This window comes from Barbatula barbatula (genome assembly GCF_947034865.1).
Source record: "Barbatula barbatula genome assembly, chromosome: 19".
Lineage (NCBI taxonomy): Eukaryota > Metazoa > Chordata > Actinopteri > Cypriniformes > Nemacheilidae > Barbatula > Barbatula barbatula.
In genome coordinates this window covers 13,399,239-13,424,471 of record NC_136782.1, presented here as the reverse complement: position 1 = coordinate 13,424,471, position 25,233 = coordinate 13,399,239, and the positions used below count along the sequence as shown (strand labels likewise).

The window sequence follows — 25,233 nt, the reverse complement described above, 5'->3', positions numbered from 1 at the left end:
GCAAGAATAGCGATCCCCTCGTTTTGGTTGGGTTTCTGTTTTTTTATGTAAAGGCTAGCATGCTTCACTCAGGAAGTACACATACATGCATACTGTGCTACTTATAGACTTGTGCTAGAAACCACAAGTGCTGAAGTCTAGAATTGTGGTTTATTGTTCTGACGAACACCTTTGTCTCAGTGGTCTTCATGCATGCTCATATGATTGAGTTCTCCCGCAGAAGAAGGTTAGAAAATGTTTAGCATTAAACAAAGATTTCAGCTTGGGGTTAATAGGACCTAATGTACTACAGTAAAAAAGAAGGTGAGTAAATCATATAGATATTTGCTTTTCACGTATTTGTTTTGTTCTTCGACTATTAATGCTAAAAAAAAGTGGCTTTCTGGTAGAAATGTTGGATATTTAGGGGGATACTCCACCCAAAAGCAGTCAATGGTGTTTCAGAACTGTTGGTTGCTAACATTATTCCAAAATGTCTCTGTGTTCAACCGAACAAAGAAATGTGTACATGTTTGGAACAACTAGAGGGTGAGTAATTCATGACAGAAATGTCATTTTTGGGTGGAGTATCCCTTTAATTATATTCATATATTTTGTAGCGAGACATTTTTGTTAGCTGAATAATATGAAATTGGTTTAAAAATGTGTCTTGTGTCTTTCTTGCATTTAGTACTAGCTTGTCTTGATGTTTTCAAACAATATGTGACGCCTTTGGTTTTATTATGGCTACGGAGGGATTCAGTAAGTACACTTTTTAATGGCTATAACACTGTATACATAATGTTCAAATAAAGCGACCAAACATGCTTATAAATGCAATATTATTTAGCATGTCAGATTTCACCTTCACGGCCATCAGATAAAAACTGCATCTCTCTTTTACAGAGCTGAGCAGTGAACACATTATTCTAATCTGCGTCTATGCTGTTACCATCTTCTTCATCATTTTGTTTGGATGCCTTGCCCTAAAAAAGTATTTTTGCTTAATTTTGTTATCAATTCACATTTTAGTAATAATACAGATTTTCTTTAGTAAATCGCATAGTTAAATTCAGATTAACAATTAGTTTCTGGTTTAGGTACCGGTCAATGAAGGGGATCATACGGCAGCTTAGTCAGAAAAGGCCAGACATTCAAGTTCATTATGATTCTCCTCCTCCATCTCCAACCATCCTCAATATTACTCGTCCAGCAAACCAATCTGGAGAAAATCCAGTAAACAGACAACCAGCAAGAAGCAAACAAACAAGCTGCAGATTACCCTGGAAGCCCTCTCAACAGGTGCACTGCATTTATGATGAATACCATATTCTTTATCCCTGAATGACTTAAGACATTTGAAGATGCAACAGTTCTACTATAGAGATGTGGACGTGAATTTATATCAGATGGCAATCCTGTGACTGTACGTGTGTGTAACTCAAAGAAATGATCTTTAGGTACCGCGCTTCACGAAAGCAGACCTGAGCCTTTTTCAACTTATAAAAGCAGGCAGAGAAGGGGTTTTCTACAAAGCAAGAATAACAAGAGGAACATGTAAAGGCCACGCACTGGTCACTTGTAAGATTGGAAAAGAAGGTAGAACAGCTAATCTAAAAATAACGTGGTATTGTTTGCATCAGGATGTGTGAAAATCAATAAGCATGCGGTTCTTCTGCAATCTGCAGGTATCACCAGTAAGCAGATGGAAAATGAGGTGTCAGTTATGAGAAAGCTGGCATATCATAAAAATGTGATGCAGCTGCTAGACTGGAATACAGCAGAGGGTGAGACACAATGATCTACTTTTCTATTACATCAATTTATTTCACAGCACTTTTTAACGATACATACATTTTGTGGCTCTAGAATCTAAAAGAAAATCTACAGGAAATGAATATTGACTGTGGCAGTGAAGAACTGTAAAATCTTAATGGAGATCTTTATGCATCACGTGACTCTAAAATAAACCTTAAATTGATTGACCTTCACTAGCAGCTAAACATTCTAACCCATTACCTTGATGTTGCTTACGTCACGTTTCACCAACTGAGCCATGGTGCGTAATTTCCACTGGGGACAGGGAGGGGGGGTTCATGACCCACTCACTTTTCTAAATCCCGGTCGTGTTCCCCTCACGTTCAAATTAGTTTGTAATACTTTATTTAACCACACGCCGTCATCGCCACGGAGGAGTACGTGGGCTATAGGACCGAGCAGCCATACACATGCGCCGAGTGCGCAACCTAATAATAGATCACTGAAAGATTGCTTTCAATCCCGTGAAGAGATAGAAAAGATCAAGGATGTCCGTATACCCACTCAAACAAGCGCGAGGATACGCAACAAATTCGTTTTGTGTCGGAGAAGTGCGACGCACTGACGTTTGGACCATTGGTGCAACCGGTAGATATGAAACAAAAGGAGATCACGGAAGGCAAGCATGACACCTGCCCATGAAGCTTCTGCTGCTTCGGGTGACGCTGCAGCCAGCAAGTGACCCACGCCTGGCGGGGTCCCCTTCTCTCGCGATAGCGTCGCGGGGTCGCAATCGGGTTTCTCTGATGGCCGGTGTATATACTTTCTGCTGATATCTCACCCCACCTTTAAAACCACCGCGCATTCTTTAATAAAATGAGCATATTTGTTCATTAACATAAATGTGAGCTGAATGTTGGCATATGAATTAAATGCCCCCCACCCCCACTTATCAAACCAAAGTTACACCCTTGAATTGGGCTAAAGGAAAGCAAAAGTATACCCATTCTAATTGTCACACTTGTACTAACAATGTATTTGTTTCCATCACCACACAAGCACTGTAAGAAACATCCTGTAAAAAGTGGGGCAAATACCGTAAAATAACATGTTCTGTAATTTGGCAGTCTTTTACCGTATTTTTTAAAAATCCTGTAAATCCTTGTTTTTTGCGGGTGAAATATAATGTTTGTCTTTTTCTGTAACTTGACGTTTTTAACACACATCAAAAACAAAACAAAAAAAATAGTAAAATTCTGTCAAATTTCAGTTTTGTTACATTAACAAGAAAAACCTGTAAACGGATTACTGCGTTGTTTATTTATGTGTGTCTGTTTTCCCAGAGCCTTATATGCTGATCATGGAGTTCATGAGCTACGGCACGCTGCGCAGTTTTGTTCAAAAGAACAAACAGCAACTGAGTGTCGACCCTGAACTACAAAGCCAGTTCACCATCGCGTCTTACCACATCGCCCTGGCCATGGAACATTTACGCTCAAAAATGGTTTTACATACTAACACAAACACAAAGAATAAAACTGTGTTTTTAAACCTTCATCTGTTTACAAAATAAACACGATGACGTCATGTCAGAATGGAAAGAGTGATTTGGTATATTTTATGAATAATCCAGGTGGTGCATTGTGACCTTGCCCTGAGGAACATTCTGGTGAGTCGATTCCCATGGGAGGTGAAGGTAACAGAGTTCGGCCTGGCCAGAGACCTGACCTGCATGAGGAGCAGACGCAGCAGCCGAAAAAAACAACACAGGGTGAACTAATAATCTAAGTGAATTTCTCCAGCATCATTCTCATCAGTCATATATCTAATATCTTTCTCTCTTGTTAATTTGATCTGTTAGGAGCGCGTGCCTCTGCGCTGGTACCCCCCGGAATATTTCCGAAACAACTACTACAGCTTTAAGGGTGATGTCTGGTCATATGGTATTGTGCTGTGGGAGATGCAGTCTTTTGGTGAGAAGCCATTGAGAAGATATTTGGCTATAATTTCTACATGTTATTAATTATTGATCATTATTATATTTTACAGGTGCTTTGCCGTATTCAAATCTGAACACATCTGATGAAGTGGTGTACAGTGTCTGTTCTGGATATAAGAATCCTGTTCCCAGCACATGCCGTCTAGAGATGTAAGCATTTTTTAATTTTAATTTTGCTTTATGAATTTTCATTTTCTTCATTGTTTTGAATGTGATGATTTGTGAATTCAATAATTATCTGCATAATGTGTTGTTTTTAAATGTAGAGAACAGATCATGCGAGACTGCTGGTCAGACCCGTACACATCCAGACCCTCATTCACAGACATTGCCAGGACCTTGGAGAACATTGTGGAAAGTGACGGGGTGAGATATCTCCCTCCTTGATTCAACCTGAAATCTTCGTACCTTTGCTCTACAGATAAGTGATAAGTAATGATAAATATGTTACAGGATTATGTGGACGTTGACAACCAAAGAATGATGACAGCAGAATCAACTCCAACAATGAACTCCAAATTTTAGTCATCTTTTTAAAACATATTTAATCATGTAACACATGGTTCTGTGCTTTTGAACAACATTTGTATTTAAAAACTAAATTCTGTGTATATATGGACAATACATAACTCTATTGACCAAATGTCATTATTTCAACTAAAGCTTTAAATTTTTAGCTATTAACGCCGTAATTTAAAAGCTGATTATTATAACTAACTATTATTAATAAACAATTATGTAATGATCATAGTGTCATAGTAGAAAACAAAGCCATTTTAAAAGGAAAGCTTTGCAATCATTAGGCAAAAACCCTTAACGCTCTGAATGTTTTTTTTTAATGGGTGTCAATGGGTAGCATTTCTGGTAAAACCATATTTGGCGGAAACTATGGTTACGTTTGTATGGGCTGTATTTACTGTTACGCGCCATGGTTATTAGCCAATGGGCAACTAGGAATCCGCCCACTTAGGAATCAACGGAGCGGATGGACCAATAGGAAGAAGAAAATCAGGAATAGCGAGCATAAGGACCAATGAGTCGGCAGAGCTGATCGACACGCTATTCTACACGTAACACTGATGCGCTTTGAAGTTGGAATACAGTCGATACAGTTGCAGTTAACAGTTTATAAAATATCAAAATGTTCCTACGCGTCTCAGAAGTTTTATATTTTATTTACTTTGCATCGCACATTCCGATTACTCTGATAATTGACCTTCAAGCGTTACTTCCTGAACATATGTATCCACTTGAGGTGAGTTTGATCTCTGCGCTGCTCATTTATGTGTGTCACTCACTGTAGTTTGTAAGCATATGATATCTACGATTCTTTGTTAATCACTAAATGTATATACATGGTTATATTTCACAGCTGAAAAACCTATTGCAGTGGTATGGTGCTGAATTCAAAGATCCGATGATGTTGGACCCACCCGTGTGGTTTAAATCTTTTGTGTTCTGCGAGGCTCTTGTTCAGCTGCCATTTTTCCCAGTTGCAGCATACGCTTTCCTCAAAGGTCAGTTAAGAAAAAACAATAGTAGATTAACTGTTAATAATTTGTTAAATCGCTAGTTTTGTATGGCACAGTGGGGACATCTAGTGGTGAAAATGTTTTTCTATTTTGTACTGTGTTTATATTATTGCTTCTTTTTGTTTAATAGGTGGCTGCAAGTGGATCAGAACACCAGCAATAATATATTCCGTTCACGTGGCCACTACTTTAATCCCCATTTTAAATCACATCATTTTCCATGACTTTTCTCTGATGCCACACCCGGGTCCGCAAACTTTAAGGGAACGTCTGACCCTTGTGTCTATTTATGCTCCATATCTTATCATTCCTGTCATGATTCTGTTGACCATGCTCTTTAGCTCTACATATAACTCAACTTCTCCGAGTGGAAAAGCTTCCTCAAAGTCCAAGAAACATAGATAAATGCCAGTTTATTCCTTCCACACATTACTGTTAATTTGATGAGTGTATGTAAGGATGAATGTATTCACTGTTATAAGCCACCAGGGTCCTTGCAAATTATTACATAATTTTTAAATAAAACTATGACCATTTTTTAAATTGCGTTTGCAACTTTTAAATGTCTTTTTTTACCACTTAGCCACAGAGTACTAGTAATTTTAGTTTACAGTTGTGGTAATGATGACAAAAGACTTTAAGTACAAAATTTATTTTTATTTTAAAATACTTCATCTTTGTATGAAGTATGTCATATTTCAAGATAACACACCTGATCTAACAGTTAGGTGAATGTAAACAAAACGTATTTGGTTGTATCAAGTCTGGGACAAAGAATAAAAATGCCATAAGGATATGATCAAGTTAAACTTGCTGGGTTCAAGTCACAAACGGCAGCAGTTAAAATACAAATCATACAGAAAATAAAAACATTTTTCCTATGATGGAATTATTTACAGTAACATGCAAATACTGTATTTTCCTGTTGTAAAAAATATCAAATTTACAAAGTAATTGTTCATATAAATAGTATAAATAACATTTGTATATAAATAGTATTCATCCGATATTATGATCCACGGTTGAATAGATAACAAGTGTGCCTTCAGGAGATGACGGTGCCAAAGCACTTAATGTCACACACTCTATAGAGAGAGTGTGTGTGAAACAGACATCTATTGTCATCTATTACCTGGTCGACTCAAATAACTAGTGTGGGACCCAGCACTTATTAAGAAGTTATTGTGAATTAGATGCATAGCATCATTCTTTGTGTCTAGGAATATGCGGTCTAGAAGTCCTATTTTTGCAGTATAAACTGATCAATGAATTCATTCTGCTCAGCTTCAACTTTCTGAAGTGCTTCATATTCTATCCGATACCTGCAAAACAAACAATCAGTTTGAATTTAGTGCACAGATGGAGTATTGGTCTCCCATTAGACACGTTATGTGATGTTTGGATGATTGAATACACGTTAAACTGAACTGCACACCTCTCCAGCTGCATTCTCTTCTCTGCGATCAGAGACTGAAGCTGTTGCTGTTGGGCCTCTCGTTGCTTTTCGGCTGATTTCAACAGATTTCTTGCACCTATGGCCTAAGAAATAGGCAGTCTGGTCATTTAAAACAACTTAATACAAATGTTGAAATTTGTTATGAATGTAATATGAAATGTTATAAGTGCAAACCTTCATTTTTTCAGTCTCTGCTTCTTTTGCCAGTTCATCTACAAGTTCAATAAGCCCACCTACAATTTTCTGAAACTGTCCAATTTCTGTTTTTATTTAGAAATAAATGAACAAAATTAAACGGGTTTGGATAAAAAGTGACATGTGCCAAAATTAAATTATTTCTAAAGAAATGATGCTCTGTCCGTGCGTACAAGACAGATAGCGAATGTAAACTCACTCTCAACAAAATCCTCGCATTCCTCTTTCAGTTCTGTTGTTTTCTGGCTCACATCGGGCTCAAGTATTCGTAGTTTGTTGAGATCATCGAAATGAAGCCCAGCCTCAGCCAGCGGGTCTTTAGCCATTGCCACCGGACTCAAGAACAGCTGAGAACGATACAGAAATATAACAGCTGTCGTCGAAAGGCACAATTTAATTCAAATTCAAGTAGTTCTGTCCAGCACTCATTTTACCCATAAAGTGTAAAATAATCAGTATTTTCCCATTTACAGAAGCCCGGGGTCACCGACACAATAAACTAGCTAACCAATTAGCCACTTAGCTGGTCAAAATGACTTTTTAAAGAAACTAATATCGAATCTCCATAATTTTAACCACGGAGACTGTAATATCTAAAGAAGAAATGCACATAACGTTAGGGTCACGGAGTCGCTCGATATTGAGCTATAGATAAACAAACAAACAAACCTTGACCAGCTGTGAAGTTACGTAGCCTGGCAACACTGACAAGAAATGTACAATCTCAGAAATTATAAGACGACGTAAAATATTATATCGATTAAAATATATAAACGACCGTCTGTCTCAAACATACCTTTTAATATCTGATTATGTGGCACTTCAGTTGGACTACTGGCCGCCTCCTCGAGTCCGTCTGTCTCGGCTGCCAGGCGACAGCTAGTCCATCTCATGATAAATGAAAGGGGTGATACGGCGTTTTAAATATTTGTACCTGACATTTTATATTTAAAAAAATTAAATTGAGCAACACCTTATCGCTAAATAATTGTATTTATTTCAATGTATTAACTTTGTTTGATAAAAGTGTATTTATATCCAACTCCACATAAATACCCCCATTTTCCTGATAATGTAAGCTCCCGTAATTACGTTTGCTGCAATTCTCCACCAGAACACTAGAGCGCGTGAGAGGGACGTAAACGTAAACATCAGAAGAAGGTGGAGTTGCGTTCAGTTAAAGGCGCCAACTTCCAAAGAAATGTTATATTTCTGATAAACCATGTAAATCTACTTATTTCCTATGTAAACTCGGTAGGTTTGCAGTAAACAAGATATATCTTTCTAATGTTTAATGTTCCGTTTTTTCCTTTGCTTTTAATATAACTAGTGCTAGAAATTCCTGTCTGTGTTTTCTTCAGCATAATTTGTAAACGCATAAGTAAATAGAAGCGTAATATCTTATTTGTATTGTTTTGCAGATGTTGACATCGTTGCAGCATGCCTCTGTCAACTGAATCTCAAATAGATAATGACCAGTACATTCTGATAGCCAGTTTGGATAACGCGAGAAATCTGTCCAATATCCTGAAAGCCATCTCCTTAAGGGACTATGCCATATTTAATGCGACACAGAATGGGTTAAAGGTCACTGTGGAGGACTCCAAATGTCTACAAGCCAATGCATTTATTCAGGTTGGGGAACAGTTTTTAAAATGTATTCAAACTGTATTTGTGTTTGATCGAAGTTGGATTAATTGGTGTATTTGTTTGTGTGCTACTTTAGACAGACATCTTCCAAGAATACATTATCAAAGAGGATGCGGTTGGGTTTCAAGTTAACCTAACTGTGCTTCTGGATTGCCTCACCATCTTTGGGGGTAGTACAGTCCCAGGTATGCATCTTGTCTACATTCTGCTTTTGACTAACAATGCGTACTCATAGTTAAGTCTGTAGTTTAATTCTCTGCATTCTTTACATCCAGGTGTGTGCACTGCCCTAAAAATGTGCTACAATGGCTATGGACATCCGCTGACCTTGTTTCTGGAGGAAGGTGGCGTGGTCACAGTATGCAAGATTAATACACAGGAGCCAGAGGAGCCAATAGACTTTGATTTTTGCAGCACAAATGTAACTAACAAGGTGATTCTGCAGTCAGACAGTCTTAAAGAGGCATTCTCCGAGCTTGATATGACCAGCGAGGTTCTTCAGATTACTATGTCACCAAGCCATCCTTACTTCAGGTATAGTTAAGGTGCACACACACACAATAGGTATTTACACATAAACTGCAGATTTGAGATGTTTTATACTAAAGTGTGGTTTATTAAATGTTATTCTAAGCATTGCCTGCTGTAATACGGAGGAGAGTATTAGTTTGTTTACCTATTAAAGTGGATAGTTGTAATGATGTTGACAACAGAATTTGAATAATGCATGGTCAATGTACTGTTCACCCTAGATTATCCACATTTGGAAATTCTGGAAATGCTCATTATGATTACCCCAAAGACTCGGACATGATGGAGCTTTTTCAGTGTACTAAAACGCAGACAAATAGGTAGGAGCATGATGAGTGATTCGTATAAAGCAACATTCTCTTTATACATGTCAGAAACTAGAATGAATTTTCTCTGATGTGCTGTTTTTTAAAGGTACAAGATGTCCCTGTTGAAACCCTCTACAAAGGCCTTGGCCCTGTCCTGTAAAGTGTCTGTGAGAACTGATGTCCGAGGCTTCCTCTCTCTGCAGTATCTTGTGAGGAATGATGATGGTCAGATTTGTTTTGTGGAATACTATTGTTGCCCGGATGAAGAAGCAGAGGAAGAATAGGTTGGATGTTTAAAATTGGGGTCATTTGATTGTTTGGTTCTTATAATCGATGTCTTCACTTGGAATGACAAATGTTTTCATGTAGTTTGGTATTAAAGGGTTGGTGCACCTTCAAAATGAAAATGCCCTGATTATTTACACACATACACACTTGTCATTTAAAACCCGTATGACCTTCTGACTATGAGAACATATTTTGAAAAATGTTGGCAACAGAAAACCATTGGTCCCCATTCATTGGTTTTGTGTCTATACAATAGAAATCGATGAGGACCAACGGTTTTTGGTTCCCAATTTTTTTAAATACGATCTCTTATGTTTAGCTGAATAAAGAAAATCACACAGTTTTAAAATGGCAACAGGGTGAGTAACTGATGACAGAATTTTCATTTTGAAAGTGAACTTATCCTTTTTACTTGCTTTAATGGTTTATGTAATTCTATCATCACTGTGATATTCCGGTTTTGATATTCAATTTGTATTTATCTGAATTAATTTGTCAACAGATCTTTATGTAGTTAAATAACTCTAAACTTTAATGAGAAATAAATATTTAAAAAAATGTGCCACTACAAAACTAGACCCTCATTTTGCATCCAGTTTGTACTAGGGGTGATCGGTAGAGGGCGACACAGAATTGCTAATAATTCCACATCAGGAGTCATAAGGATATTTAAGTTTGCGTTTTGCATCGCATTACAATATGTATAAATATATATGCTATAAACATAATAAGTAAGTGTCAAAACTGTTTAATATCCGATTCGAAAATTATATCAAATTATAATAACAATAATCATGTTAATTGGCTTGCATTTAATTAAATTCCAACTGTATATTATATAAACTATTAAAACAGAATTTATGCATACACTACATAACAAAGGCAAACGTGTGGCTAAGCGCAGCGGCTTGATGTTAATGTTGGTTGACTCACGCCCTTCTCAAAGAAAGAGCCAGAACAGCGCGCGACGCTTGAACTGCGGATTCGCGACCAATCGCTTCTCCACTCGCAGCTGTCGAGGCAACACTGTTTCCGGGCAGAGGAACACATCAGCAGCAAAACAACAGGAATTCTGTCATTCTTCGATTTACATCTCAGCGGGTGATTTCCCTCATCATGCATGTCAATGCCACGTGCAAGCTGATTATAGAGACTCCAGCAAAGTTATAAGAAAATAAGATAAAAGTTTTAGTTATTAACAAAAAAATCGTCTAAATATCACTAGTTTAGTTTATGGTAGGCAGTGTTCTGTGACAGTTAAATTGTGAATAGTTATATGCTCGAAAAAACCATAGACATGTGACTACATCATAAAAATGTCTTGATGAACCACTTAGTCCTTTACCATTAAATCCATTAAATCCAATTATTTTATGTAGTGTTTAGGTCTGATTCCCATCAACCACATAACATCCCACTAATAGATTCAATCGCATTACCAATAGACCCACAGAGACTGTTACAGTTTTAAAACAGATACAATTCCCTTTGTAACCATTAGAATATCTGCAATGGCTTCTATTGTTTATTTTAAAGCAGGGTTATAAAAAGATATAAGAACTTTGCTATTGAATTAATATTTTTTGAAACACCCAGTTATTTGCACAGAAACGTTCAGGAAGACATCTAGACAGCATTCACAAGCGTAACCAAGTAAACACCGTCCACAAACCAAGACCTGTGTATCATTCGATAATGGTGAGCAACTTGATCTCAGCTCGGACTACATCACTCAAAGCAGGTGATGTAAGGGGGATGGCATCACTTTCTGCTCTTTAAACACAAGCTTGTGGATGTGGTGGTCTCCACGTTTCCCAGATAAACAATTCGGCACTGACCCGCTGTCTGATGTTTTAAACTGCCAGAGATTCAAGTGGTGTCGGGTTTTGGCCACGGCATGGCTGGGTTTTGTAAACAAACTCAGCAATGACCTAATTGTTGTGACACTCCAACTATTAGCAACAAGAGAGCCCATGGGAGATAAAGAAAAGGTGCATGGGTTCAGCTTCGTATCGCATGGGACAGTGACTCATTGTATTGTCTGTTACATATAGTGACGAAGGTTACATACATTTGAGGAAGAAATGCCTGTGTGCACTAGTCTGTAACCCCTAATAATGTTAATTTAAATATATTGACTTTGCTTTATCAATAGCAGGCAATACAAATATTTGTTTTCAGTTTTGATTGTACTGACACTTTGCCATAAAGTGTAATTCATTAACTGTACAGAAACTTTACAATAAAGTGTAGTTCGATAACATTGGTTAATGCATTTAAATTGGATTAAAGTGATCTATCTCGATCAGCTCCCTTGTTCAGTTGTCAAAGCATTGACCAGGGAGTCAAAATCCTTCAGTGCACTGAAACGTTCGATCCCTAAAAATGTCCACAATGCACCAAAAAAAACCAGAGAGCATCGATGCTTCCTCTGTTCCCTTACTCGAAATCATGTGACAAATTTTGTAGACATCCAAAATCGTATGAGCCAACTCGGTGAACTTCATGAAACTCAAAGAACTTCATTAAAACTCAATGAACTTCATTAAAACTCTATGTAACTTTTGAAAAGGCAACGCAACAGTTAAATTTAATAATCGACCAAATTTGTCCACTGGTATGTAACAAAATAATGAAAGTGTTTCTTCAATCAGTATTTAAAAAATAAAGTCAGAGAGAAGTCGGTTTTGCTCCCAATGAGAAGGGAGCCAGGGCCCTTACCGGTGCCCGGACCCGAGTACACAATATAGTCTACTGAATCATGATCTCGGGGGCAAGGGAGCTGATAGAGACACAGCCATAGTTTACCCAAAAATGAAAATTCTGTCATCATTTACTCAACCGCTTGTTGTTTTCTTTCTTCTACGGAACAGAAAAGAATATACTCTGAACAAAGTTTGTAACCGAACAGCGCCGGCACCCATTCACATCTATTGGACAAAACCAATGTAAGTGAATGGCGGTTAACAACATTCTTCTAAATATCTTCTTTTGTTTTCTGTGAAAGGAATGAAGTCATACAGGTTTGAAATGACAAGAGGGAGAGTAGATGATGACAGAATTTGGGGTGAACTATTGCTATTGGGTGAACATTGAACGATGTTCAGGGAATGATGATCATAGCTGTCTCTGGTCCCCATTCACTGTCATTGTTTGGAAAAAAGTACATTCTGCTATCAAAAAAAGTGTTTTGTATTAAACAAATGGTTGTGAAATTGATATGCCAACATACAAAAGGCAGGACCGACTCCTGCCTAGTCAGCCGAATAGAATCCCGGCATGAGAATCTCCACAGTTCATGAACATGATTTGTGTATAACATTCCGACACTTGCTGTTAAAAATACCTTACATCAACAAGCCATTGTTTGGGGACCTTAAGTGTCACATGGGGTCATGATGGCAACAGCTGGCCTTAACAGACAACCTCCCCCTCATCCCAAAACCCATTAATACTGCTCTCCCTCTGCCTCAGCTTGCAACCATGTGTGAAATGATCCTCGATGATAGAGATGAGGTAATGCCTTCAGCAGCTCTGACATCACTATAGTCTTTCCATCCAGTGCGATTGACCATCACTTGGACAATGCGCTTTTTATCTGGATGTGATGAACGGGACACTTGCTAAAGATTTCAAAAAGCCAATATTGCAATGGCTGATACTGTGCTTCATGTTTGATCATGTTTTATATATTAAGCATTTGGTTCCAAAATGAGATAACACTTATTTTTCAAAAATCCTGTCTTTTCATTGTGCATTCCAATTAATATTTAGATTAGATTAGATTTAACTTTATTGTCATTACACATATACAAGTACAGTGTAACAAAATGTAGTTTAGGCCTAACCAGAAGTGCAATTAGCAAGTGCAGGATATACAGTTAGAATAAATGCAGAATACAATATTGAGAAAATATTATACAGTTATGAAAATATTTTACAGTAGGTATGTTCTATGAAAATATGACAGTAGGTATGTACTATGAACAATATATACAGATGACTATATACTATGAACATTAACACTATGAACATTAATGTACAGGTGGATATGAGCAGATAATAATTTAGACTAAATATCAATCAAACTGCAGTTGATTTGTTTTGATTAAGCCATAATTACTCCAAAAATACATGTAACTAACAATAATAACATGATTTTTGAAAATATTAAAAATGGAGTTTGGAACCAAACTCTTCATACATTGAGTGATGTTAAAAATGAGCTTAAAATAGATCACAGGCAAAATGGACTGAAGAGCTGACTGAAGGCAGAGCTATATAAGTATGAATTCTATAAGCACCCTATGATAACAACTCAATGTGGTTACAAGTGAAACATGCTCGTGAGAGAGGAACATGCTGTCTTAGTTCCTTTACTTTGTAGAATCGTCTGTAAACACTCAAGAATGTGACTGAACTGTTTATTGCCAGTTCTCTCACTTCTGTTTCTTTAAGATTAAAACATTTTAAACAAAAATCTAACATTATGTTCTTTTTAAATTGTTAATAATTATCGCATGTTTCTCTCAGCACAGAGGATTCTTATCATGGTCACAATCACCACTGAATGATTATATTATGATGATAAAACGATTATTTGTCCATTGATTTTCCTACTTTTGAGTTCAGTTGTGACAGAAATCATCTTTCAGATTCATAAAACACTCTGCTCTTACACACTATGCTACTATTGACAATCCAGTTGTTTATCTCCGTCTGCTTTACCTGCAGGACATTTTAAGGCCTGTCTCTCACCACCATCTTATTACCTTATGAAAGGTGGCAGCTGCTGCCATGTGCCATCTAATTCTCTTCCAACAGGAGTTGTTTATCTGACAATAAGGTGACAGCAATGAAACTAATCTGTGAAAACTGCGGAGTTGGAGACAGTGTGCAGGTTTATTAGATATTGTGCACGAGTACAAGGGAAGGTTGAGGGGGGATGATGTCATTGCGACAAGTTGAGCTTTACTCTCATGTTATACGCCTATTATGTGGATGTTTTGTTTTTGTAACGATTATAACCATTGCACACTAACCAGTCGATTTAGACTGTCACCGATTCTATCTCTAGTGAACTTTGATAGATAAGCATAGTGTGTGCAATCCTAATGTTGGACAAAAGAGCAAAGGGAAACTTTTATTACAGTGAAAGACCTGCCTTTTGTGTCATTTGAGCTGGTGAAATGAGAGCAAACATGTTACAGTTGATCACTGATGACCCGTGTCTCAGCTGTTTATGTTTTACAGGGCGTGTTGTATGTATGGGTGGATTGTCATCCCACTGATAAAAACTCTACCATCATAACACATTTATAAATACAAAAAACACAAAATGTGGAAAAAATTAAACTAGAAAATGTTTTATTTATTGATAGGCTTTCACATTTTTGTTAGTTTTATTTCTTTCTCTTTTTTTCTACTGTTTTTCAATAAGGAAATGAATTAAATAGTGATACAATCCTAACCAAGGATTTAACACGGGCAATGTATGCCATTCCACAGCAGTCTGCGAGGGGCTGTCTGCCCAGACATGTACCTGCGTGGGGATTCCCCAGCAGGCAAGTGGGAGTCCCTCGTCTGTCCTGGGGTGGAGGTCAGCAAACAAACTACGGCGTGTATGCTCCTTCATCATGGATGGCATCTGCTTACAAACAAAAGAGGCTATCGGATGCAGCCCATCAAAGGTCAAAGAGGATGAAATGGGGGAATACCCAAATTAGTACAATTAAAAAGATAAAGCTTATTTCCGCAGTTTGTTTGGAGCGCTGATGTCGATAATCGACGAATGTTTAATGTTAAACAGTCCTCAAGAACAAGAGACTAACGCATTTTGTCCAATTACCAAAAATTGTATTATAAGGTTATAAGATTTCTTGCAGATTCTAGTGAATGAAACGAATCAAATCGTTTTAAATGATAAATATATATTCGAATACAACTGTCACACATGTTTGAAATTCATGTCATAAATTGAAAGAACAATGCGTTTAAAAGAAATGTCTAATGCATATAAACCATGCATCAGTCGAATGCATTATGCACATCGATGCACGGCGTAGCCTATCAACAAAACGTGAACATTTGGATCCCATAATTGGCATTGAAACCAGAAACATTCAGTATTTTATTACAGTGCGCTCGCTGCGAGTAAACAAGCACTGGGCGGGTGATAGGGCTGGTCGCTCTTTGCTGTCTTGACTGGTCCGCGTGTCTGTCCACTTTGACTATCACCACGCCCACTTTCCACCCGGTGATGAGCATGTCAGGACTTGTTATTGAGCAACACTGAAAGGGCGTGGCCAAAGTTCGCGCCAGTGAAAGCAAGTCGCTGTCATTGCCGTGCGGCTCAGTTCACGTCTTATATCGCTATCACACGACTTCACTCTCAAGAAGTCAACAGTCGCAAGCCATCAATGGATTTATAGATGAGCGAGCGCAGACACTTGGATTAACATTCATTTTTGGACATGCACGGAGATCCCAGCAACTTGTGCTTTTGAAGATTGATTTATATCCACCAAAGGTGCCAGAAATAGTATCAGCACTAATTTAACCCTGGAACGAATAAACCACTGACTTGAAAACAACACACTTTAAAGGTAAGCGTTAATGTCATTTTTATTTCTTTTTACACAGAACATGAATCTCGTTTATACAGGCATCTGTTAAACATGACATCGTCTGGCAGCAAACGGCACATCTAACTTGAAATATGTGTGCCGTCAGAACAGAGCAGTTATTTGTATCGCTTCAAATAGAGATTAGTGTGCCATGTTTTCAATATTAGGGATTGAATGAATACTGTTTTAACATGAAGTAATGTTTGAAGCGGGTTGGATTCATTAAACATTAAAACAATGGTCCGAATCACAGCATGTCGTAGTATTGTGGGGCTATATCGAAGATCTATACGTTTCCAAACGTCCTTCTCATCTGCTCATTTTTGGGTTTGCGTCACTCGCGTGACCTGCTGTAGTATTTGTAGGTGACACTTTTCCGACGCTTCATGATTTCCAGCAAGCCATTGAGAAAAAAGGATAACATCTCCGTCAATGTCGCACTAAGGAAGATTTAATAATGTAATATTGATGTAAGTGAAATAAATGCTATTTAATGCATGAAGTGTGTACGCTTGTGACAGACGCCGGAGGAATGTTAAAGAGCGAGTGAACACTGCGGCGACATCGCGTGCACGGATTTGTTTACAAACATAGTCGAGCACGAGGGGTGTAGTTTCTGCCATCTCGTGGACGCTCGGATTATAGGTTGCTGGGTCAGATATGAAATGCATTGATGCATGCTATAAAAATACTAGATTTATTATGTAATGTTTTGACTTCTTTTTATTTAATTATAAAATACCCTCATAGTCATAAGTCGTGCCTTAAATTTGAAAGATAATGGAATGGGTTGGAATGTTTATTTGACTAAATCTGCTTTCTATTACATATGACGTTTTTTCTCCTGCTGGTCAGATGTCTTCTACAGCTTTTTTCTGCCTTTCTCACTTTAAGGTTGTGTCTGGTATGGCCCGACTAGAGATGGAAAGCAGGGTAGATGACCGCAACCCTGGAGCTCGACAGAGCTGCAGGATGGAGGTGCTGCGTCAGGATGCCTGGCAAAACGGCGGCATCATTCAGCCCTGCCACAGGCACCGTACTATTGCTACTCAGACCGTCACTGTCTCCGAACCCCTACCCCACATCCCCACACAAGATGCCTTCAGCTCGGACAGCGTCCAGCAACAGGACAATCCGCTCAGGGACAATACAGGTTTGTGCTCGAGTTAATATTTTATGACAGGCTGTTTGAAAAGCCAATTAGCATCAAATATTGAAATGAGATTCAGAGGACAATCACTGGCTTTGACTCGAGGGTTAAAATGCACCAGGAAGTAGCCAACCCCCCCTCCCTTCCATTGCCCCTCCCTAGTTAGTGAGCTCCTCCTGAGGCATGTTTAGGCTTGTTCTCTGCTGTTGGCTTCCAGTCAAGCACCGCTCACTTCACAATGGCAGCCTGTCACAGGAAATCGGGTATCGTCTCAATGTTGCGGTCTCGCTCGCGGCTTTTCTCCACATTCTCTCGTGTTTTAACCTCACTTTAGCTATAAGTTAACCTTATCTCTCCCTGGCACTGACACTCCTCTTAAAGAGGTTCCCCTCTAGCTTATTGCCCACCTCTGGTCCCTCCCTGTCCTCCAGCTGTCCACCCTATCCCAGCCCACCCCTCATTCCTGTCCACCAATGGCTGGATTTCAGCTCAGGCTGCACCAGCTTGCAGTTACCCTGGCAACAAGCCAGAACAGCACTCTGCCACTCTCTCAAGTCACCTGCACTGAGGATCAGCAGATTCTCATGACTGTGCCACTAATCCCCAGCATGGAGGCATTTTGTGTGAGCACACTTGGACTCGTGCTGTGAGGAGAGCAGAAGAATCTCTACATCTTGAGGAAGAGTTTATAATACAAAGAGTTTATAAAAAAGAGTTGTGTGTAGTTTATTGTGTGTTCGAATGTTACACAGTCATAAAATAAATGGATAGGGAGACAAAAGAAGATATTTTGAGAAAGGTCTCGGTGGTTTTGTGTCCATACAATGGAAGTCAACGTAGGCCGTTTCTTCAAAATATCATCTTTAGTGTTTTGCAAAAGAAAGAAAGTCAAACAGGTTTGTCATTTTTGGGTGAACCATCCCGTAAAGTGATAGTTCACCCAAAAGTGATGTCATTATTTACTTTCCCTCTTGTCGTGTCAAACCTGTATGAGTTTCTTTCTCCTGCAGAACACAAAAGAAGATATTTTGAGAAATGTTGTTGAACAGCAATGGCAGCCATTCTCTTGCATTGGTTTTGTGTCCATACAATAAAAGTCAATGGCTGCCACCGCTGTTCGGTTATCAACATTCTTCAAAATATCTCCTTTTGTGTTCTGCAGAATAAAGTCATACAGGTTTGAAATGACAAGAGGGCAAGTAAATGATGACAGAATCTGAAAAATCGAAGTTTTGTTGTATACAAACTTTGTTCATTTTGACGAGCAGCATAGAAGGTTTAAGGACACACACAATAGACACATAAACATGCATTTGATTAACAGATATACTGTAACTGATGATGGTTTACTTTGAGAGGGGATAACAAGTATGACAGGTTGGCATTAGGAGTTAAAGAATAAGTCTGTTCGCTATTCGAGTTTGGAGAATTGGGTCATTTGGTTGCCAGGTGTCACCGGGTGTTAGTAAGTCTACACTTCATGGCTTAAGAAACTAGAAGTTAAAGGTTGGGAGGTTTTGGGGAGGGGGTGCTGTGTGACATGACACAATAACAGTGTATTCGAGCTACTCCCTCAGACGTGATATATCATCTCTTTCCTGCTGTCACTTCAACAATGTGGGCTTGAGATTTAAATGCAACAGAGGTCCTATCCTTAACAAACGGTAGCCTAACTGCCTTTACTGTAGATAAAAGCCTGTGAATGTTATTAAGAGTGTTATAAAGCACACAGTGTCACTTACCGTATATGAGCGTATAATAAAACCACCGTTGTGGCTGCACAGGACATGTGACATGATGTAAAGTGGCCTATTAAAGTTAGCGTATAGGCATTCGCATGTGGTTGTGGATAAAATCCTACTGCTATTTTAATCTCTGCTGAATCCGCATTTGGTTACATTACTCGCGGTTTTGTGTGTTTCTTTATTATATGGTTGTGTAAATAAAACAATTAAACACAAGTGATCCTTTATAACCCAAATGACGCTGACACTATCTCAGTGATGTAATGAGCATAGGGCTCACATTACATCATATTATTCAAATTCGTAAACCTAAATAAATAAAACACTATGATAGCAAATAAAGACAAACTCTTAATGGTTGGGTTCTCTGAGGTTAGGCAATATTCTTTCAAAGAGCCATGGGTGATCTCATGGTCAGCCAAGGGACATGCATGCGAGTGAACAAAATCTCTCTTGCTCTTTTTTCCTCCCTTCACATTTCTTTATTATTTCTCCTGCCCCAGGTACAGAACAGTTCAGAGAAAGGCAGCTACCCTTGCCTGATCTATTAACTGACAACCAGAGCTCTTCAGACGACTCGATGTCCAGCAGCTCTTCTGGTGAAGACAATCCCGGCCCGGAGGACCGAGCGATAGAAAGGGTGGCCATACAGTTGAGGACCATCGGAGACGAGATGAACACGTTTTTTCTTCAGAGGGTAAGGATCTTGTTTGTCTAGTTAAGTTTAAATAAGCCACCGCTGTTATCAAAGAGTCATTAAGTATAATGAAGTAAAAACCGTTGACACGTGCAGTGTCTCTGTTTGTTAGTAGGGCAGTGTGCACCAATCTACCCTCCAGTAGACATTCTAGTAAATGGATCAATTTGATATTCACAAGCCCGTAGTGAATAGTGAGTGTTGTGACTGGAGTCGAGTTTCCAGTTGTGGCTGAACTTAATAACCTCTTCTCTCTCTCTTGCTCGCTCGCTCTGTATCCCTGTTGAATCGCGTGAGGAGTTTTAGTCAGCGAGGCTGGCAGGAGTAAACAGAGGCTAATCTCCCCTCCCCCCATCCACATCCTCCATCCTCCAGCACCCCCCCCACCCCCCCCCCGCCCCGAACAAACCCACCTCCCCTCCTCTACTCAGACAAACACACATGACGTCACCGCTTTCCTTCACTAGGCATCTCTATAGCGTTATCAGTGTTGTTTCTATTAAATATTAACTTGGTCTGTTTCTCCTCAAATTTCCTAGAAGTAATAAAAACAGACACATAAGGGAATGAGACACAGTAAGAATGTAGAGCCACACAATGAATAGGGATCATTTCGATTTTCGATAACTTGTTTTGGAAGAATATGAGAAATGTTTCAGCGCATATTCAAATCTGACTTTTGATAGATCACTTTGATGTCTTTGAAAATGTAAACATGGTGTGAGACGTTGTTGAGGTTTCTTTTGGAATTCTAGAGGAGACACAAGCGACATTACTGTGAGTCTTTTTCTTGGAAAACGCCCGTGATGGGATTGTTCACCAAAAAAATGCAAATTCTGTCATTATTTACTCGTGCTCTTGTCATTTCAAACCTGTATGACTTTCTATCGAACAGTAACGAAGAAATTGTGTCCTAGTTAATGGGTACGTCGCTGTTTTGTCAACAACATTCTTCTAAATATCTTCTTTTGTGTTCTCCTGGGAAAAGAAAGTCATACAGGTTTGAAATGACAAGAGGCTAGGTAAATGATGAAAGAATTTTCATATTGGGTGAATGTCTGCTCTGTTTCATCACTTTGCCGTCTAGGAGATATTAAAGAAATCTTTTCTTTTATTTACAGTATGCACATTGTTTGCCTTTTGCATCCTTAAATGCACTCAATCCCACTTTCGAGCGTTTGTATGGACATCACTTTTTTTCCATTTGTTCAGATTTACATAGTTTACTTTTCCAACACACTCGTCACATTTGTTCCAGTTTCACCCGCGCACACACGCATACCCGCGCCAGACACACACAAACGAAAAACACATGCCTACAGACACCTGTGCCAACACACGCAATGTAATAAAACCCAGCTTGTCTGGTTGAGGCAGCTGCCGGCGCAGTCACGTGTAGAAAGTCTGTGACCTGTCGTGTGGCATCACTGAACTTTGATACCACTTTGTTTTTATTGGAGGCGACTCTGTTTACTCTGAGGCCATAGAAAGGGTGACATGGCAAAGACTTCCCTAAACAACACAAGCTCGGTGTGATTAAGCAGTATTGCATCTGAAAGCAGAAGAATGAGAAGCCGGTGGACCACAGAACTTTGTTCTTTTCCTACACTGTAAAACAAATCTGTAAAAACAACAATATACCGTGATATATTATTTTCCCTGTAAAATTATAGGAAAGAAATACAGTTTTTTTACAGTTTACCTTCTCTTATGAGTCACCTCTCTGTTTCTAGTCTTCTGTGGTCCTCTGTCAACCTTTTCAGTGAAACGTTTTTTTAACTGTTTATCCGAAATCAGGACAGAATAATGATAAACTATTATTTTCTATTAATTATAATAATGCCATTTTATAATAAATAAGATCATGAATAATCTTTTTATTATACATTATAATTTTTTTATAATGTTGAACGCCTTGAAAAGTAATGGAAGCAAACAATATTGAACATAACCTTTTTCTATGCTAGTCTTCTAGTTTTTCTTTTCTAGTTCAATATTGTGTCCATGTTTCCCATCATGCACCTTCAACTCTTAATTTCCCTCTCTTTCACTTACTTTACCCCTTCCCCATGAGAACTTATTTTTAGAGGATGACTCATAGCAGCTGTTGACGAGTAATGTGCAGCTTCTCCTGACTCCACTTTGCAGACATAGTCTGGCTGGGGCTGGCTCACCCTACCCTGTGTCCCTGTGATAATTTCCCTGTACACGACATACACTCCAGCTCAGCTTTGTTTCTACGTGTGAGCATTCCTATTGGTCAACAAAAGATACAGCGATTGCCCTGTGGCTGCTTTAGGACAGGAGAGTGGAAAATATTATTTACACAAAGGGAGGTTTTGACATTTACTTTCCACATAGAGTGTTTTGCCTAATAGGCAGAGGATAAGAGAAACTTGTCCCTGAAGTCTTAGATACAGTATTTAAAAACAAGCTTTCTAACAGTGTTACACTGTTTATTTATTGCATACAACACAAAAGTGAACATTTGGTGAGCTCATTCTCATCTCTCTGTTTCAGAACGCTGCCCCACACTGGCAAAACTGGAGGGTCTTGTACCGCGGTCTCATCGCCTTCGTGGCCGACACCATCAATGCTCTGTACCAGCACGGGCTCAGATAAACAGACTGGTTCGAGTCACAGGATGAGTGCAGGCGCTCTCCTGTCGACCGGTTATAAACTGTTTCTGCTCTGGGATTTTTCTGCAGGATCAGATATAAAGTTTCTTTCTTTGTTTAAGTTTTGTTTGTTTGGGTATATTTTATATGTTGGTTTTCTATCTTCTTTCATTTTGATGTAGCATACAGTAGTGACTGAAGTGTGTGTCCCGGTATAGACGTCAGTAGGTGGTGTGTGTGCACCTGTCAAATGTGAAGCACATTAGGGTACTTGGCTTCCGTTCTTTTCTGTGCATTTTGCTTCTTTGGTTGCATTAAGCCGGGTCGCTCTCAAGCAAGGATATTGATTCGATCTGCGTAGCGCCTTAGGCCCAGAGGTGCTTTTTCTGTCATGGGTTTCTTATCTCAGCTGCCTTATAGGAGCAATAATTGCGCTGCACTATCAGTCACCAGTGGCGCAGAGCACGTACCCACATGCCATCAATGGGAAACGGGTGATAATTATCAAGACTATCTTCTAGATAATGGAATGCTTTGTTATGCTATGTTAATGGAGCACAGCTGCATTGTGCCTTTTTTGAGCCCTTCAATTACTAAAGCCATCAGGGACAATCAGTGTGCAGGTGCCCTGTTGCCCCCCTACCTGAATCTACACCTTGGGACACAAATTTGCCACGTAATGCCAAGATTGGTCACCTCCAATGGAGGCAATGAAATGAGGCTGGAAGCCTTGTGGGAAAGCCAAACCACTAGTTGTCGTAATGGCTGGATAGCAGTGTTAATATTTGGATGTACATATTTTGTGAGAAAAGGACAAAAGACAGAAGGAACTGGGAGTTCTTTTTCTTATGTGGTGTGAATATTTTGATGAAATGTTATGACTTAAAAGTACTTAATTTTTAAGTTCCTGTTTTCTGTTTCAGAGCTGTAAGAACAGTTTTTTTGTGTTCTTACATTATTTACGGACCAACACTGGAAAGCAATTAATTGTTTTACCTACTTTGTTTAGATTTGATCATCTTAAGTCCTGGAAACATCTGTGAAAGTCCCCGTGAAATGTACTTCTCAAAGTTGAGAAGCACAGGCTAAATTATTTTGTATGTCAATTCGGTTATTTTGATTAAAATACGTTTGGATTAGGTGAACTAAACAAGCATGGTGATATTTATTAGTATTGTGTTCTATGGACCAAATAACTTATTTGTCAGCGTTTCCCACAAGACACTTAAGTTTTCTGCTGTAATTTATTTTGTCTACGAATGAGATTAATGTAAAATAGTAAATAATAATAACAATAACCTGAGCCAAACTTCCATCATACTTGAACAGATCATGTTAATCGGTGCGAGGGCCGTCCGTTGTTTGCAGATACAGTTTTGTTCAAGGGGCCTTCAACTAGACATCCTTTCCTTACACTGTTGTTGTTGTGTTTCAAGCACTTCCCTTAAAACCACTTTTGAAGAAAATGCAGGCAATTGGTAGGAAAGTTCATCCAACCACTTTTTTTGAGTTATCATTGTGGGTACAGAATTTTCATGGCATTTTGTGGACCAGAGATACCCGTCTCATGACGTCCTGTTTAAATCAGTTGTGTGGTCCACTTCCTGTGGCCGCCTTGTGACTGTGTTCTCTAATACAGCCTGTCACAGAAGAAAAAGCCTTATGTATACTGTCAGATTCACACTACTCTCAAGCTCATGTCAGACTTGTTTTTGTACTTTTGCCATATGGATTTTTCTATGTAAAATTTCTAAATGAATTTTTGTATTGTTTTTCCTTACCATTTTCAATAAATATGAGAATTACACAAGCCTGTTGATTTTTTTCACGGTTATCTTACAAAACTGTAACGGATGATCAAAAGTATTATCAATCAAATGTGATACTATCGCCAATACATTAGATGAATAGAAAGAACAGTTTCTCGTGCACGTTTCATCTGATATGAACAAGGACACCATGCTGCTGTTTATCAGAACAAGATGTGATAGATTGGGATTTCTCTGTGTGCCCAGAACGGTTACCATGCAGGCCCATTCAGAGCGTTCGTAAGGGTTGTTGATCATTTAAGAGCTTTTCTTTATCCCATCATTGTTGTTTATGCATTTTATAGCTGGAAGCAACACATCTGTTCACCAGTGAGAACATCTCGCCTTTGGGGGGTTTTGCTACAGGATAAGAGGAAGGTTGCTTAATTAAAACGAGAAGCTTAACGCAGTGTCTGTAATTAATCCTGCTCTCTTCCAGCGGAAAGAAAGTTATGAAACTGTTATTTCTCAGTCATGGTCGCTTCGCGCCGGAGGATAGTTCATTTCACACTCTGTAAGAATGAGCTTTTTGTAAACTCATTGGCTGGATTGTGAAGTATTTATAAGTAATTATAATGCTGTTTTTGCAGAAGGGGTACTTTGACAAACAAGGACAAGATGAATTCTAGTCTTAATTCTAAGACCTTTACTGAGAGTAAAAAGATGGTAGTAATAATCTGATCTAATGTTAAAACACGTTAAATAAATTATGATTTAAAATAACCAAAACACAAGTGTAACACTATAGAAAGTGTTACTTTATAACACTTAATAGTGTTACTAATTTTAACACATTATGTCATTTTGTGTTGATTTTGTATTAAATAAATGAAAGGGGCAACATAAGGTTGAGTTAAAAGTAACACAATGTGTCGTACTTGACATAGAGATGT

At 38.6% G+C, this 25,233-nt stretch overlaps 5 protein-coding genes across 8 annotated transcripts; 4 read left to right on the top strand and 1 right to left on the bottom strand.

Moving 5' to 3' along the window:
• The first annotated feature begins 173 nt into the window (after positions 1-173).
• Positions 174-4,481, top strand: LOC306908546 (ephrin type-A receptor 4a). The gene is made up of 12 exons (XM_079481520.1): positions 174-303; positions 671-741; positions 886-973; positions 1,080-1,281; positions 1,440-1,578; positions 1,668-1,766; positions 3,081-3,241; positions 3,371-3,508; positions 3,599-3,710; positions 3,787-3,886; positions 4,003-4,102; positions 4,190-4,481. The coding sequence occupies exons 2-12, from the start codon at positions 723-725 to the stop codon at positions 4,259-4,261; spliced, it is 1,230 nt and encodes a 409-aa protein (XP_079337646.1). The 5' UTR covers positions 174-303; positions 671-722; the 3' UTR covers positions 4,262-4,481.
• Positions 4,482-4,739: 258 nt separating this feature from the next.
• On the top strand, positions 4,740-5,816 carry tmem97 (transmembrane protein 97). The gene is made up of 3 exons (XM_079481521.1): positions 4,740-4,991; positions 5,109-5,253; positions 5,399-5,816. Exons 1-3 carry the CDS (start codon positions 4,878-4,880, stop codon positions 5,671-5,673), a joined length of 534 nt encoding a protein of 177 aa, XP_079337647.1. The 5' UTR covers positions 4,740-4,877; the 3' UTR covers positions 5,674-5,816.
• A 91-nt stretch (positions 5,817-5,907) lies between these two features.
• On the bottom strand, positions 5,908-7,815 carry ift20 (intraflagellar transport 20 homolog (Chlamydomonas)). Of its 4 annotated transcripts, none has more exons than XM_079481522.1 (6): positions 7,716-7,809; positions 7,589-7,623; positions 7,119-7,266; positions 6,899-6,984; positions 6,704-6,807; positions 5,908-6,590 (listed from the first exon to the last, which is right to left on the bottom strand). In XM_079481522.1, exons 3-6 carry the CDS (start codon positions 7,243-7,245, stop codon positions 6,509-6,511), a joined length of 399 nt encoding a protein of 132 aa, XP_079337648.1. In that variant the 5' UTR covers positions 7,246-7,266; positions 7,589-7,623; positions 7,716-7,809; the 3' UTR covers positions 5,908-6,508. The 4 variants fall into 4 exon arrangements, with proteins under 4 accessions (XP_079337648.1, XP_079337651.1, XP_079337649.1 ...); XM_079481525.1 differs by having other exon boundaries at positions 7,119-7,254; positions 7,716-7,722; XM_079481523.1 differs by lacking the exon at positions 7,589-7,623 and having other exon boundaries at positions 7,716-7,815.
• A 216-nt stretch (positions 7,816-8,031) lies between these two features.
• On the top strand, positions 8,032-10,265 carry rad1 (RAD1 homolog (S. pombe)). The gene is made up of 6 exons (XM_079481788.1): positions 8,032-8,173; positions 8,341-8,554; positions 8,646-8,754; positions 8,845-9,103; positions 9,322-9,420; positions 9,515-10,265. Exons 2-6 carry the CDS (start codon positions 8,360-8,362, stop codon positions 9,690-9,692), a joined length of 840 nt encoding a protein of 279 aa, XP_079337914.1. The 5' UTR covers positions 8,032-8,173; positions 8,341-8,359; the 3' UTR covers positions 9,693-10,265.
• Positions 10,266-16,015: 5,750 nt separating this feature from the next.
• bbc3 (BCL2 binding component 3) lies at positions 16,016-24,341 on the top strand. Its single transcript, XM_079481710.1, has 4 exons — positions 16,016-16,301; positions 17,217-17,475; positions 19,721-19,914; positions 22,435-24,341. The coding sequence occupies exons 2-4, from the start codon at positions 17,229-17,231 to the stop codon at positions 22,534-22,536; spliced, it is 543 nt and encodes a 180-aa protein (XP_079337836.1). The 5' UTR covers positions 16,016-16,301; positions 17,217-17,228; the 3' UTR covers positions 22,537-24,341.
• Positions 24,342-25,233: the final 892 nt, after the last annotated feature.

What these genes read in the sequence shown, in the direction of transcription:
- rad1 (XM_079481788.1), top strand. Translation starts at nt 8,360, where the DNA reads ATGCCTCTGTCAACTGAATCTCAAATAGATAATGACCAGTACATTCTG. An exon ending in TGGGGGTAGTACAGTCCCAG is followed by an intron (nt 8,755 to 8,844) that starts GTATGCATCTTG and finishes CTTTACATCCAG; the next exon opens with GTGTGTGCACTGCCCTAAAA. An exon ending in CCAAGCCATCCTTACTTCAG is followed by an intron (nt 9,104 to 9,321) that starts GTATAGTTAAGG and finishes TGTTCACCCTAG; the next exon opens with ATTATCCACATTTGGAAATT.
- tmem97 (XM_079481521.1), top strand. Translation starts at nt 4,878, where the DNA reads ATGTTCCTACGCGTCTCAGAAGTTTTATATTTTATTTACTTTGCATCG. An exon ending in AACATATGTATCCACTTGAG is followed by an intron (nt 4,992 to 5,108) that starts GTGAGTTTGATC and finishes TATATTTCACAG; the next exon opens with CTGAAAAACCTATTGCAGTG. An exon ending in AGCATACGCTTTCCTCAAAG is followed by an intron (nt 5,254 to 5,398) that starts GTCAGTTAAGAA and finishes TTTGTTTAATAG; the next exon opens with GTGGCTGCAAGTGGATCAGA.
- bbc3 (XM_079481710.1), top strand. Translation starts at nt 17,229, where the DNA reads ATGGCCCGACTAGAGATGGAAAGCAGGGTAGATGACCGCAACCCTGGA. An exon ending in TCCGCTCAGGGACAATACAG is followed by an intron (nt 17,476 to 19,720) that starts GTTTGTGCTCGA and finishes CTCCTGCCCCAG; the next exon opens with GTACAGAACAGTTCAGAGAA. An exon ending in ACACGTTTTTTCTTCAGAGG is followed by an intron (nt 19,915 to 22,434) that starts GTAAGGATCTTG and finishes TCTCTGTTTCAG; the next exon opens with AACGCTGCCCCACACTGGCA.
- ift20 (XM_079481523.1), bottom strand. Translation starts at nt 7,245, where the DNA reads ATGGCTAAAGACCCGCTGGCTGAGGCTGGGCTTCATTTCGATGATCTC. An exon ending in ATGCGAGGATTTTGTTGAGA is followed by an intron (nt 6,985 to 7,118) that starts GTGAGTTTACAT and finishes AAATAAAAACAG; the next exon opens with AAATTGGACAGTTTCAGAAA. An exon ending in AAGAGAATGCAGCTGGAGAG is followed by an intron (nt 6,591 to 6,703) that starts GTGTGCAGTTCA and finishes TTTGTTTTGCAG; the next exon opens with GTATCGGATAGAATATGAAG.
- LOC306908546 (XM_079481520.1), top strand. An exon ending in AACATTTACGCTCAAAAATG is followed by an intron (nt 3,242 to 3,370) that starts GTTTTACATACT and finishes TGAATAATCCAG; the next exon opens with GTGGTGCATTGTGACCTTGC. An exon ending in ACATTGTGGAAAGTGACGGG is followed by an intron (nt 4,103 to 4,189) that starts GTGAGATATCTC and finishes AATATGTTACAG; the next exon opens with GATTATGTGGACGTTGACAA.